Source organism: Anas acuta, chromosome 11, assembly GCF_963932015.1.
Source record: "Anas acuta chromosome 11, bAnaAcu1.1, whole genome shotgun sequence".
NCBI classification, from domain to species: domain Eukaryota; kingdom Metazoa; phylum Chordata; class Aves; order Anseriformes; family Anatidae; genus Anas; species Anas acuta.
In genome coordinates this window covers 6,388,451-6,401,885 of record NC_088989.1, presented here as the reverse complement: position 1 = coordinate 6,401,885, position 13,435 = coordinate 6,388,451, and the positions used below count along the sequence as shown (strand labels likewise).

The window sequence follows — 13,435 nt, the reverse complement described above, 5'->3', positions numbered from 1 at the left end:
GCCTTTCCTCAGTGGGGATGGGGCTGAGCTTTTTGCCCTCAGTACCTAAGCTGGCTGTGGGCTTTCTCAGCCTTGGTGTGTGAACTGAAGATGTGAAAGGCGATGGCCAACAGCCACAAATCCTCTTTCTCAGCTGCCTTCAGCATGCGACCTGACTGCCGTGGCCCTGGGGAACACTCGCCTTAGCCAGCATTATTACGGATGTCAGGGTGATCTGTGGGTACGTCTATGCCAAGAGGATGGAGAAAAACCCAATGCCCCAGTGGGGTCTGGGCACAAAGAATGCTGTGGTGGCAGAAGAGACAATGCCAGGAGAGCTGGTTTGATGTGCTGACAGTTACTGTGCTATCTAAGATGGGTGAGACCAAATATATCCTCCCAGAGCTGAGTTTCTACCCTTCCCCTACAGTTGCCAAGCCCATGCCAGTTGTTCTGTTTGTCTGGTTTTTAAGGAAAAAATCCCTTCTCAGACATTTGTCCTGCTCAGTTCCACCACTGGGTACTGGTGTTTGGACCAGCACAGCCTTTCCCATGGCAAAGGCAGACAAGTGGGAACAGCCCGCAGGAACCCTCTGACATGCACTTTTATTAATTGACTGCCACACATTGTGTTTTCTTGAAAAAGGAAAAGAAAACGGTATTGCTTGTTCATCCAGAGGCAGCTCAAAGGTTTAGTGTTAGAAAGGAGGAAAAAAACCTTCCCAACAAATGGGTGAAAATAAAGAGAAAAAAAAAAAAAAAGAGTGGGGTACTTTGGCCTGGCTCTCTTTGTATTCAAACTCCTCTCCCAGCCCCTGTTGCCAATTTCCTATTCTTTCTGGCTGGCTGAGCTTGAATGCTCGCAGCCTTGTTAATCATTGTGCTCTGAGGTCTCTAGGCCTGACCTCTATTTGAATAGCTCCACATTTCAGCAGTTTCACACCCACCAAAGGCTCCCCAACAATGGGCCATAATTAAAGCATGCTCGGGTCTTTTTCACCAGGTGCAGGACCCAATGGGCCTTTCTCTTTATTAAATTAGAGCTCGCTCACACACTCCCTCTCCTCCTCCCCCCCCTCAGCCCTGAACATAAAAGAGGCTCCACATTCACTGCCGAGCAAAGGGACCGGCCAGCTCCCCTTCCCCTCCATTTTTCTTTGGAAACCTTTAGTTCCGGTCTTGACAGCTGCCTCCGAGAAGGCCCTTTCTGAATGCCCAGTGGCTGAAAGGCTTTGGCTTAAGTTTAAAAAAAAAAAAAAAAAAGGCGGGGGGGGGGACAAACAAAACCCAAACTCACTTTCCAGTCACTTCCTCCACTGTGAACTTCAATAAAGGGAAGAGTGGGATGCGAGAAGTACTGTAAAGAGGGGAGATCTCTCTGTTCCCATTTCCTTTTCATTACCCAGACCATAATGGGCTTCTGAAGAGGAATAAAGGTATCAAAGTGTGTTTTCTTCCTTTTGAAGGAAGAATTAAATCAGCCTGCTGAACTCAACAAGTCTGGAAGCTTGGCCAGAGCTGTAACTCGGGTGCTGGGAACTTGGTGGGGTTTCAGGTGAAGGCGCCGAGTGGGCAGCCTCTGGAGAGGGGAGGGGAGCAGCCAGGAGCTCCTACAGCAGCTTTTGGGGCTCCCTAATTCGAAAGCACCCTACAACAGTGAGTAGTCCAGTTGCAATTTACTACTCTTAATTAAAAAATAGAAGTTCATTGAATTTGAATAACAGGTAAACACAACAGCTGCTCAAGACAACGGAGCTGCGTGTAGGGGAGTTTGCAGCTGAGAAACAGCTGCAAAGCAAAGTGAAGGAGAAGAGTTTGGAAGAACATAAACTGTAGAGGGAAGGTGGGTATTGCATTATCTGACAAGTTGAGAGCAACTTACAGGACGCGCAGGTTTTTCAGTCCCTTGAAGGCACCTTCTGCAATATGATTGATGGAGTTGTGGCTCAATCGCAGTACGTGCAGTCCCCCGAGGTCTGCCAAGCTTCCCTCGTCCAGCCTGGTTAGGTTGTTGTAAGAGAGTATTCTGAGGAGAAAAACAACAGCCCCATCAGCCCAACCAGCCTTTTCCAAACTCCTCTGCACCAGCCAGTGCCTGCCTCCCACACCACTCTTACGAGAGGCGATGTATACGGGGTGGGTACATAACAACCTGATTAGGAAATAACACTGCAGCCTGCAAATATTCCCCAACGATACCATGGGGCAGGAGGCATTTGGCACCCGCTTATAGGGAAGTCTTATGAGCATGAGTTGGAGGGAAGGAGGGAGAGAGGCTCCTCCAGAAGTGAATCAGAGCAACAGCCTAACACAGATGCTGTTATGCTGGGGAGAAGCTACTCTTTCTCCATGGCGATGTTAGGGCCCAACAGCAGCACCCCTCCTTAGCCCCCTGATATATAGGACAGGTTTAATTAGCCCCATAGCATTGAGATATCAGCAAGGGATATTAGTCCTGGTTTTGTTCAATCCTCTCTCCTGCTTGGACACCCTCTGAGGCTTACAGGAAAAAGCAGTCCCTGTCTTCCCTCTGCCCTGCGAGGTGGGGAGTGCTGCCAGACCGAAAGATTTTGAAGTTCGCATGCACCCTTGGCAGGGTTCAGACCTGAGTATTCAGGAGGTGCCTTATCGGTCCGCACTTGTGCATCGCCAGCCCCAGGCACCTGGGCGTGGGTGTCTCCACCCGAGTCTAGAGCCAAAAGCATTTCACCACAAGGCAACTGAATGCTTTCTTTCATCCACAGGAAGGAGGTATCTATCCACCGTACACCAGCCGCCTTCCCTCCCGCTCCCCTCTGTCAGGGAGCGTACAGTCTGCCTGAAATCATCGCCACTTACGAGTGCCTAATATTGGAGGGTTGCTTCTTTCAGCCATCTCTTCCCATTGGTTTTATTCTGTTGGTTTTTGTTTTAAGTGCTACTCTTGTTGCAGTTTGGAAGCTGGTAGGAGAAAGCTGATTTTCTCTCCCAGCCAAGGCACAGATGAGGCTTCTGAGACTGGATGCTGAGGGTAGGGCATGGGAAGCTCCCTGCTACTGCACACCCCTCACACAATAAGCAAAGGGGAAAGCCACAGGCAAAGTCACTGGTCAGTGATCCTCAGCCTGGAGCACTCAACCACAGCTCCTGGTGCCCTGCATGAGTGTGCCCAGCTCTAAGTTGCCTACAGGGCAGGGGTTATAAAGCTATCGTTCAGATACATCCTGCCTCTCGTGTTTTTTCTCAAGTGTCTCTCTCTACACAGGGCAGTTACATAGGATTTTAGAAAATACCTTGGTGACCTGGGAGCACAAGTCCTTTCAGAAGCTGTGAAGCACCGGACAGCTAACTTCAAGAAGTGGGGTTGTGCTGCTTTGTATAAGCACTGAAATCCTTTATTATACAAGCAACAAGAAAAATCTGAGTTCCAAACCTCCAAATTCCTTTTCTAGTCCTTTCTGCTAGTAACTCTGCTTAAAAATATGTCTAGGGCTTGCATGAAAGTCGCTGCAAAGCCAAAACCTAAGTCAAAACAGACACATACTCCTAAGCACTGCGAGTGTCATTTCCTTGGCAAACGAGCTGTCTATCTTTTAGCTGTGTGAGTGGGCAGAGGGCAAGCTTTGGAAAAAAATCAGCAAAGATTAATGAGTTTGAAGAAGGTATGGGACAACATACTTTCATTCCTAAAGAAGTTGTAGTGTTAGTTATGAAGAACTGGCATCTGGTCAAAATTATGTCCTCACCTGCGATTAAAGAATTTGGCTTAAAAAAAAGAAGCGTTCAGAAGTAATTCTAAACCTGGCTGAGGAAAAAAAAATAGCTCCTTTTGATTCTACACAGAAGGGTTCCTGCTACAACTGGTGAAAGCATGTTCCCATCCGTTCCTCCTGACGTCACCAGGACGGATGGACAGCAGCAGCCTTCAGCGTCTGTCTCAGTGGCTGTAACCAGCTGGGAGGTTTCAGGGGCTGAAGCACCTGGCAGCGGCTTCCTTCAACACATTCGGTCTCTGCTTCCTGCCAGTGGGAAAGGCCAGTTTGCAAAAGAGTGCGTTCCTCTCCTCAGCAGTTTGGATTATCTGGGTTGAGAGAAGCCAGCAGGTCTCTGCCACTGCCCCTTCTCGTCTCTCTACCAGAGGGAAATCACTGGGACAAACACATGGAAATACCTTGCCTACACACGACCCTTTTAGCCTGGGAAGGAAGTGGAAGAGTGACCCAAAAAGCAGCCTGCCAGAAGCGATACATGAAGCAGGTAACTGGAAATCTGTTGTGCAGCTGCAGCTCCTGCTGCCAGACAGTTCTGGACCAGGTACATCTACCTCCTTTCCTTCCCACTGACCGAACCATAGGTAAGAAGCGAGGCTTCTTCGCCTTTCTGAAGAAAAAAAAAAAAAAGACTCAGAAGCCAATTCATCATTTACATCTGATGAAATTGTATGCTCCCACTGTGGATTTTTCCATGATACTGATGCCTTAGCACCTGACCGGCGAATACAATCAGCCCTTTCTCGTGCCCATGAGAAGGCAAGAGATCTCTTTTCTTGTTGCATTTTGCATCAGACTGAGACTCGGAGTCATGTTTTCTCCTGACAACTGAAGGAGAGGCAACTCTTCAGATGCTCGCCTCCTCCCTCGTCACAGATCAGCGGAGGTCTGGGTCTCTCTTTTTGTCAATCAAGGACTTTGAAATTCATTCCCTGTACAACCAGAGGCAATACTGTCTGATAACTGAAACCCAGCAGATTTAGTAATAGGGGAGGTGAGCAAAGATCTTTTAATAAGAACGTAACAGACACATTCAAAGGAGCGCACAGCGGCAGTCTAGATGTATCTAGCGCTTCCTTTCCTCACCCTTCAATTTCAGAGCAGACCTCTCCTACGAGCACTCTCTGGCTGTGGGAGTTTCAGTTACAGGTATCTGATAGCTCTCTGTAGCAGCCTTACCCTAAAGGCAACATCTGCAACAGCTTGTAATATTTTGCAGAGATGTGTGCTAACACCCGCATAATTACCTTTCGGATCTCAGCTCTGTCGTCCCTGGCCCCACACTCTAGCACAATCCTGTTTGTCAGGCCAAGCATGCCTCAGTGGCTCCGACCACCAGCCCTTTTCCAAGTCTGCTCCATTCTGCACCGGGGCAAAAAACCAACCAGGTTGCTGCAGTGACTCCAAACAAGCTCCTCTAGGCCAGAACAGCTGCCCATGGGCACTACTTGTGGTAGGAGATCCCAATCCACATGTGACATAGAAAGGACTTGGCACTAGGTGCAGCCTTTCATCTACATCTTAAGGGTTTGCAAAGACAGCATCAGGTAGAAGAGACAAGCACGGATTTCCCTAAGAAAATTTTAACATGAGCAATGCAAGGCACAGATGGGATGCACCCATCCCATCAGAACTCATGCTTCAATGCAGACACCAGACACTGGATCCCAAAGCAGAAAGCTCCCAGAGCTGTACTACTAAATCAGTGTAGTGATCTGGTAGTGATCTGAATTTGGCTATTCCAGGGATCTAGCTGTGAGTGCCTCAACAAGGTAGATTGACCTCTTTTTGATGCTTCAGACTTAAGCAGGCTGTGGTTGTTTCTAATCTGTTCTCTTAAAGACATCTACATTGACACTGCCTTAACGTAGTAAAATATCAGTTGCAGATCTGCACATGAAGGAACTATGGCTGTCTACAGCACTATGCAAAGGAGCCCTTTAGGCATGGGCAGTTTCACAACAGTTTGAAAAATTAGGTAATTAAACAATCACATATGTATTAAACTAAAAACAAAAGATTTCCTTGTGCCAAAAGAAAAATCCCCATTTGAACGAGTAATTTGGGCTCAACAAAAGATCCCGATTGGTCACTGCACTACAGGTTCATTCTACAGCTTCTAACCTCATTGGGATGACGTGTCATGTCCAACTACCTTTGAATCTACACGCCAAAAGGTGAGGGAGTCACAGCTGGGTACGCAGTTACAGACCCTTAGTCTGAGTCCAGAGTGAGGCCTCTGAAAACAGGACGTTGCTTTACTGTACTGCTTTTTGGTGGATAGGAGAACCCATAACAATGTTCAACAAGAGATTTCCGAGCATCAAGCAGAATGAATTGCAGTTCCACTAACCACATGTGTCAAGTTCTCCAAAGAAAAAAAGTGAATCTTTCCACAGTCCCACCGAGGGGATGACAGCTACTTCTGTAAATACTGCAAGCATCCATGTGTGTCTCCTCAAAAAGGCATTAAGCAGTGCCACAGGCCCAAAAGGCGCCCTTGTGGGGCTATCCACAACAGCACGGCTTTCTTTCATTTATCAAAGAGACCATACTCACAGCAGGAAATCTCAGGAGAGCAAAGTCAGTGTGTTTACTTTTCAACAACTGAACCCTACAGGAAGGGTAAAGTGTAAATAGGAGAAAGGACAACTGCCTTTAAAGGGCCAAACCTCCGCTGGTTAAAACCAAGAATATTCTTTGTAAATACACAGGACAAAGCAAAGCTTCCTTCAGGCTGTACAGTCATTATATGGCAAGCAGCAGATGTCTTGTAACTAGCTAGCTAGAAAGTGTTGGCAAGCCCCAGATCACAAGCTCTCCACGTCTTTTGGCACTGTACACTTCCAGTATACAATAACGTATATGGTCAAAAGTATTTTAAACAGGTGCTCTGAAGGTCATAACATCATGAATAACAAGGGCACCACTTGGGAGGCTGCAGTTCCTGCATTTCTACATGTTAATACAGTGGAAGCCGCAGGCCATGTGATGGGGGAAGAGTCCTTACCTTGCCTGCCAGCGTTACATTAGCATCAAACCCTGCCCAATGAACCACGAGGGAAACCAACTTACAGCTCATGCAGCTTCTGGCAGAAGCTCCAGCCATCGGGGTTGATGCGGGATATGGAGTTGTTGCTGAGGTGAAGCTGGTGGAGAGACGAAAGGCCATAGAGAGAGCCACTGTTTACTTCTGTCAGGCTGTTATACTCCAGGTGGCTGTAGAGAAAAATCAGAAGGAATCGACAGATAAGCAACACTGGTCAAATGCTGAAGAATTCCCAACAACGAAGAATCTCCACGAAGAACTGGGGTTTTTGCCATTCCTACACATATTTCCTACATACCTATGTGGACACACCCATGCGTAGGCATTTCATGTGCAAGAAAGGATAGAAATTCAAGAGCAACACAAGCAAAAGGTCTAAGGTATTCACTTAGCAAAAGGCCCTCTACCACGCACTCCCACACAACCTCGCAGTACAAAGGCACAACCCTCTGCCACCGTCACACACTCACGAGGTACCAAGCCAGTATATTCTGAGGGCTTAAGGCCCAGAACGAGATGTGACTGAGGTACGCTCCACTGCATGTAAACTGGGCTTAGAGCATCCCAATGGAGTTTGTATTTGCAGAGTCTCAGCTGTGTGACAGCAGCTTCCAGAAACACACTGCCTTGATCACTTGTGACCCCGCAAACACACTTGAAAGCCAATCACATTGCAAGTTTCAAGTATTTCTCTGCCATGACTGTTCAGCGTGCTCTCTTGTACGGAAAGAACGCATCACTGAGATAGGCTGGCTTGGTTTCTAGGTTTCCCAAGATGCAGAATAATCAGGTCTGCAGCACATAGTTTCCATGTATCAGTTGAAAGAAATCTGCAGAGCCAGAAAGGCTTTCATGGCTTTCATTTAAAGCCCAGTTGGGAACTTATGGAGTGTTCAAATCATCAAACTTACAAAGCAATACTGCCACAGCTTGAAAAACTGGATTTTTTTATTGAACACCTGGCAGAGCACTGAGCTGACAGTGGGGCAATGGGACAAAGGCTGCTGTAGCACTGCAGTTCTGTGCATGCAGGACATAGAAAGAAACATGAGGGCTGGCACTCTGAGGGGAGTCCTTGCTAAAAGAAGAAAAGGACAAGATAACAGGTGAAGTCTAGGCTGTTTAAGAGAAAAGAATGCAACTTACAGAACTTGCATCTTGGCTAGCCCCCAGAAAGCCCCATCAGTCAATTTGCTTATGTTGTTGCGCTGGAGTTTCAGGACTTCCAAGCTGTCCAGTCCCTGGAACGTCAGGCCTTCAATCAGGCGGATGCGATTCCGGTTCAGCTCCCTAAAATCACCAAGGCCATACAAGTATATTAAATCCCAGCCCTTTCTCACGGAATCGTCTGCGCAGCACACAATGGGGACAGCAATGCCAACAACTCCTCCATCCACTTTTCCCAGAGAGAGCAGAAGCGCGCCGGAAACTTTCAATCCCCGAGCCAGCCAGGGAAGTCAGCTGGGTGTGATCTCTTAAATAAACTCACCCTGGGACAGACTCTCACTACAGAGGAATTACAGACAGTGCGGCAATTCCTCTTCAACCCTCTTCTCTCTGAATATCTTTTAGGCCATTTATCCTTTTCATCAATTTTCACACTTCACCTTCTCTCAAGCAGAGACACCATGTGAACAGACACAGCTAAATGTCGGCATCGTTTTCCTTACAACCCACCGTTTTTACAGGACTTGTAAAAACTGTGCTCTGAAACAAATGGGTGCTATATGAACTGGGAGCCCAAGAGGAAGCTTTATGGCTTAGTTTGAAAGGAAAGCTTTCAGTTCCCTTTACAAATTTCACATTTTTCCCTATTATAAGAAACTAATAAAGACTGAAACAAGTTGTTCCAATAATGAGGCAGTCAGTATTCTGTGTATACAAAGATCTCCAACTTGGTTCATTAAATTTCTTTTTTTTTTCCACTGTGTGAGTGGGAACCCAAAGCTTGGAAGCGTGGGAATACCTTTATTTTTTTTTCCAGAATAGCAATGGGAACATCATCACAACCCCCATTCACCAACCCATATCAAACAGTATCATGGATTGCTAGATCCAGACATGCCAGGTGAAATCCCAGTTCCATAATGGCAGTAGAGAAGTTCACCGACACAACACATTGAAGTTGAAGATAGAGCTTTGCAAATGGATGTCCTTTTTGCAAATGCAAGACTAACCTAAGGGTAGTTCCCTACTTGGTGTTTGTGTTGAACAAAATGATGAAGATTACCACATCAGAAATTGTTTTGGAAAAGATGACGAAGCCGTACGAACTCCAAGCTTACTTTTTTTAAAAAGTAAGCTTAAAAAAACAACATTGAAGTTGCACTGAAGTTGAGTGTAATTAAAGTCAAGTAAGCAATTAGAAAGTTTTTAGGCATAAAGACTGTTGCCCTAACGCACTTCCTAGACTGAGCTATGCCTTGCCAGAAAAAGAACTCTACACAACAAATTCTACAACACATCAAGTCTGTATAACTTGCTATTCGTTCCTGTTTATTCACAGGGTTAAACAACCAGCTGTGAGACTGTCCCAGAGTCTAAGAATACCAATCACTCTAACTTACAGTGAAAACTGCTCCTAAATAGATTGAGTTGACCCTTGGTTTATTACACGTTTGCACAGGACGCAGATGAACACAGCATATTACAAGCTCTCAGCTAATGGACAGCAATTTCCAACTGAGGGGCAACAGACTCCTAAGACACACATGCTCTTGTCCTACACTGTTCAATCCCAAATTGGCTATGAATCCTACAAGTATACAAGCACAGATGCACACCCATTCCTTAGACATGTCTTGGTTTAAGGATCTGCTTCTCAATCAGAAGGCTGTTGTTTAGAGGCCTGAGTTCCAACAGCCTTTGCAGAGTTTTTGTTGATAGACAGAAGTTGATCTTTTGCCTATCAAATCTGACAGAAAGACCACAACAGGTCACAGGCTGGGACCATTTCTCCAGCAGAAAAAGCAGAAGGGAAAAGTTAAGCCATTAGAGCTACTATTTACACATAAAGCATTTTTATAGTTGCAGATGTCTATGTGTCTCCACGCAGCTCCTGCCCTACAGACTGCAGGCAGGACAATAATGATGTTTGTGTTAACTCATCTAGAGTGTTATTTTCTCTGCCCAAATATCACTGCAGTTTAACAACCTTCCGCCGTTGCTATTTTATTGCCACATAAAGATACCTGTGTGGTCTTGAAAACCTAACATGGTGGCTGAGCTCTGTCACTCCCAACAGACGCATCTTCCAAACCTCTCTTGCACCACAGACACCAGCAGCGTTCAGGGGAATGGATTTGTCTTACCCTGTCAATGCACAAGTTGCTGATACCTGCTCTACTTCCATCCCTCCCCTCCTGACCAAAAGAATGGCCTGAAAGGTCAACAGCTACAAGACAAAAAGGACTCTCCCAGTATGTTTTACTCAGTGCTGGCAGGGCACCAGTGCATAGCTTATTCTAAGTTTTACAAATAGCAGGTAAGGGAGGGTGACATTTGGTGCATGTATCCTCAGGGGCATTTTGTCTCCATAAAGCATGGCTAGGTTTAATTAAAACACCCATTTCTACTCACAGTTGTATTAGCCTGGGTAGCCTGAACGCCTTGACAGGAAGCTGAGTGATCCTGTTTTTACTCAGACGAAGTGTTAGCAGGGACCGTGACAGACTATCAAAAGCACCAGGCTCCAGGGTGCTGATTCTGTTGCTCCCCAGGTAGCTGCAATAAATCACAGCAGAAAAATGAACAGTTCTGTCAGAAATCTCCTTTTATCAGCATTTAGTTGGTCTCCAGACAGGCTGGTGAAATTACAGAGGTGGCTTCAGTTCCCTTGGATTTCTGGCTGCACAAAAAGCACAGTGCCTTTCCCAGAGCCCTGTGACGAATGTGGAGAAGTGCAGTGCAATTCCCAAGAGCTCCCCTATAACCTCCTGCTTCAGAAAGTTTGGAGTGGAAGCCAGAAACCAGAGAATATTCTCGTGCGGGATGACTCCAGCCATTCCTCATTTCTTAAGATTTTTCCCTTAGCATCTATCCCAGGGCTCTTTCTTACTCGCACTCTGGTCTTAGCACAGAGGCTATTCTTACACATTAACAAACAAACATCAGGTACAACACGCACTCTTATGTCCTCTTACAACCAGAGGCAGTAAGTTTTGTGCAAACTTTAATGGAAGCAAATCATCTGCGTGCACCTTTTCAAATTTACCTAAAACACAGCTCACTCTCACTTTATGTTTCTCTGAATAGGCAAAAAGCTCTGTGGGGAGGGCATTACTCTGCTTACCCCCCCCTTTTTCTTCAAATTACCAGTGAGAGATTTCTGTTCTTAGCCACTGAGATTTCATTCAATAACCGCTTCAACTGTAATGATGAAATAATCATTCACCCTCCCCCCTTCCAGATGCAAAGGGGCTGATCTAGGAAGCGGCACCTACAGATCCCACTGGGGAAGAAGATACTGTTCTGCTGGAGACAGCTCTGGCTTCTAGGCTTCCAGTGAAAACACCAACACCTGGAGGATGAATTCCAGCTTTTCACTGCTGCAACGTTCCCGTGCAACACAAACAATAATCTGCATTCTTTATGGGTACGCCAGAAACCCAAATGAAAAAGCTCAATAAATAACCTGACAGTGAGGACAATGTGCTGCCATCTGATTCTCCTCTGCACTTAAAATCCTGATGAATAACCCCATACTTTTTGTGTCGTTCCCTTTCCTTCTTTTAAAGAAGGTTTGAGGCCCTTTTCTCTGCTGTGGTAACTCAACAAAAGCAGTTCCCAACAAGAAAAACTCACAGCTCCTTTATGTGAAGTCCCTGTGGAAAGCAGCCGTTTCGGATTTCCGTGATGTCATTGAAACTCAGGTCCAACGTTTCCAGGGTAACGTAGGGCTTCAGTTGACTTGCTTCAATGCTACGGATCCTGTTGTGATGCCTGAAATGGTCAGGAGGAGAAATGGAGACAGTTCAGTTCTCTTGGAAAAACAAAGAGACTAGCAAGGCTGCAGCAGGCGCTCGGGCTGGCCGCTGAGTTCACACGTGGTGATTTACAGCACGTCTTTAGCAGCAATCCTAGGAGAAAACCATGCCAGGGACACCTTCCCTAACCCCCATGTCGTTCCTGTGACTACAGAGATTGGGTCTCAGACATTTGCAGGCTTCTGGACAATTTTTCTCTTATGGTACAAGGCTTTCCCTTCTCCACAAGTCCTGACTCAAGTCATCAGTTCTCCTTCCAGTCGTTTGGGCTTGCTCTCCTACAAGCCTGCACTTCCAAATCAGATTCATTATATGCAAGTTCTGCAGGGCTGGATTTTAATCCTGCAGGCAAGCAGCACTGAGCAACAGTTTAAGCAAACTGCCCATGTTTTTACAAGGAGGACGGGATTTTTCAGAGTTTTCTGCAAGAAACAGGTAAGCACATACAGTCTCAGGAAAGGTTACAAAACTTCCCTAATTCCTAGGGATTCTTCTGAAAACACTCAGCTTTGGACTATTTACCATGATTTGTAACACACAGAAATACTGTAAGACGGGTTGTTCCTGCAAACATTGCCTCATCTTCTGCCACCTCTGTCCCACTGTGTGATTAGGATGACTCCGCAGTACCGTGAGCTCTGCCCAAGCACTGCCTACAGGATCAGACCTTGTAACAATCCTCTGCCTTATCAGCACCAGCCTGAAGGACTCAATCTGATGTTTTTCTTTAGAGGAGGCAGTGCAAGCTCTCCTCAAGATCTCCACAGCTGTCAAACAGTTAATTACCTTTTAGACCTCATCTGTACTCAACAAGGTCTCACTAAAAAACCCCCGAGTCCTTTCCTCTGACTCCTTTCTGGCCTGAATCAGCGGAGAGAACAGTAACCAATTAAAAAAAAATTCATTGTGCATTAGTCACCAGAAGTAGAGCACATGCCTGATGTGAATTTAGACCAGTCATTGATATTCCTGGCAAGGCTGCGAGTGAGGCACTCCAAATAGAGACGCTCAGCAGACACTTGAGAACTTGCTGAATAATAAGAGATAGCAGAGAGGGTTCAGACAAGTACCGGGGCTTAATCCGGCTGCCTACCCGCTGCGTAACCAGAAGAAGAGACAGCCGCCACTGAAAGCGCTCTCGAATGCAAATTGGGACGCCCTGGCTCTCCTGACAGAGCATCAGCTCTCTGAAACAAAAACCTGCTCCCTGAGCCCACTGCAGCCTTCAAGGCACTGGAGCTGCCGGGTGTCTGGGAGCCGGTCTCCTCCAGCCTCATCCAGGTGTTCAGAAAAGCCCCCCAAAAATTCCTATAGCACGTAGCAAGGGTCCTGCTCCCCACACTGATCTCCTCTCCTTCCCTGCTACTAAAACCAGACTGTTTCGCTGCCAGTTGTGCTGGTGCTGGTAACAGAAAGAGGCCATGAACCGCATCCCCCTGACAATTTGCTCTCTGGAGACCCACCCTGCGAGCAGCGCCCGATGCTCACTCACACCAGGGAAATAGCCCCAGAAACGCTGCTAGGACTTTAAATGCTACTTAGTTAATTCAGTGCAGGCTCACAAGTCGTTAAGGACAAATTTTACACCACTACAGAAATGCTTTGCTAATATGGTGCAAAAAGGCCTCAGGAAAACCAAAGGGAAGTCATAGTTTAAGTCCCCAAAGCGCTTA

General features: G+C 46.4%; 1 protein-coding gene across 3 annotated transcripts in view; it reads right to left on the bottom strand.

Annotated features, from left to right (window-relative positions):
• The window catches only part of LRIG1 (leucine rich repeats and immunoglobulin like domains 1), an 85,120-nt gene that overhangs the window by 19,572 nt on the left and 52,113 nt on the right, over positions 1-13,435 (bottom strand). For all 3 annotated transcript variants that reach the window (XM_068694420.1, XM_068694421.1, XM_068694422.1), the window contains exons 4-8: positions 11,581-11,718; positions 10,357-10,500; positions 7,924-8,067; positions 6,804-6,947; positions 1,862-2,005 (exon numbers count right to left, since the gene is read on the bottom strand). In XM_068694420.1, coding sequence (XP_068550521.1) covers positions 1,862-2,005; positions 6,804-6,947; positions 7,924-8,067; positions 10,357-10,500; positions 11,581-11,718 — 714 coding nt within the window. The remainder of the gene's footprint in view (positions 1-1,861; positions 2,006-6,803; positions 6,948-7,923; positions 8,068-10,356; positions 10,501-11,580; positions 11,719-13,435) is intronic.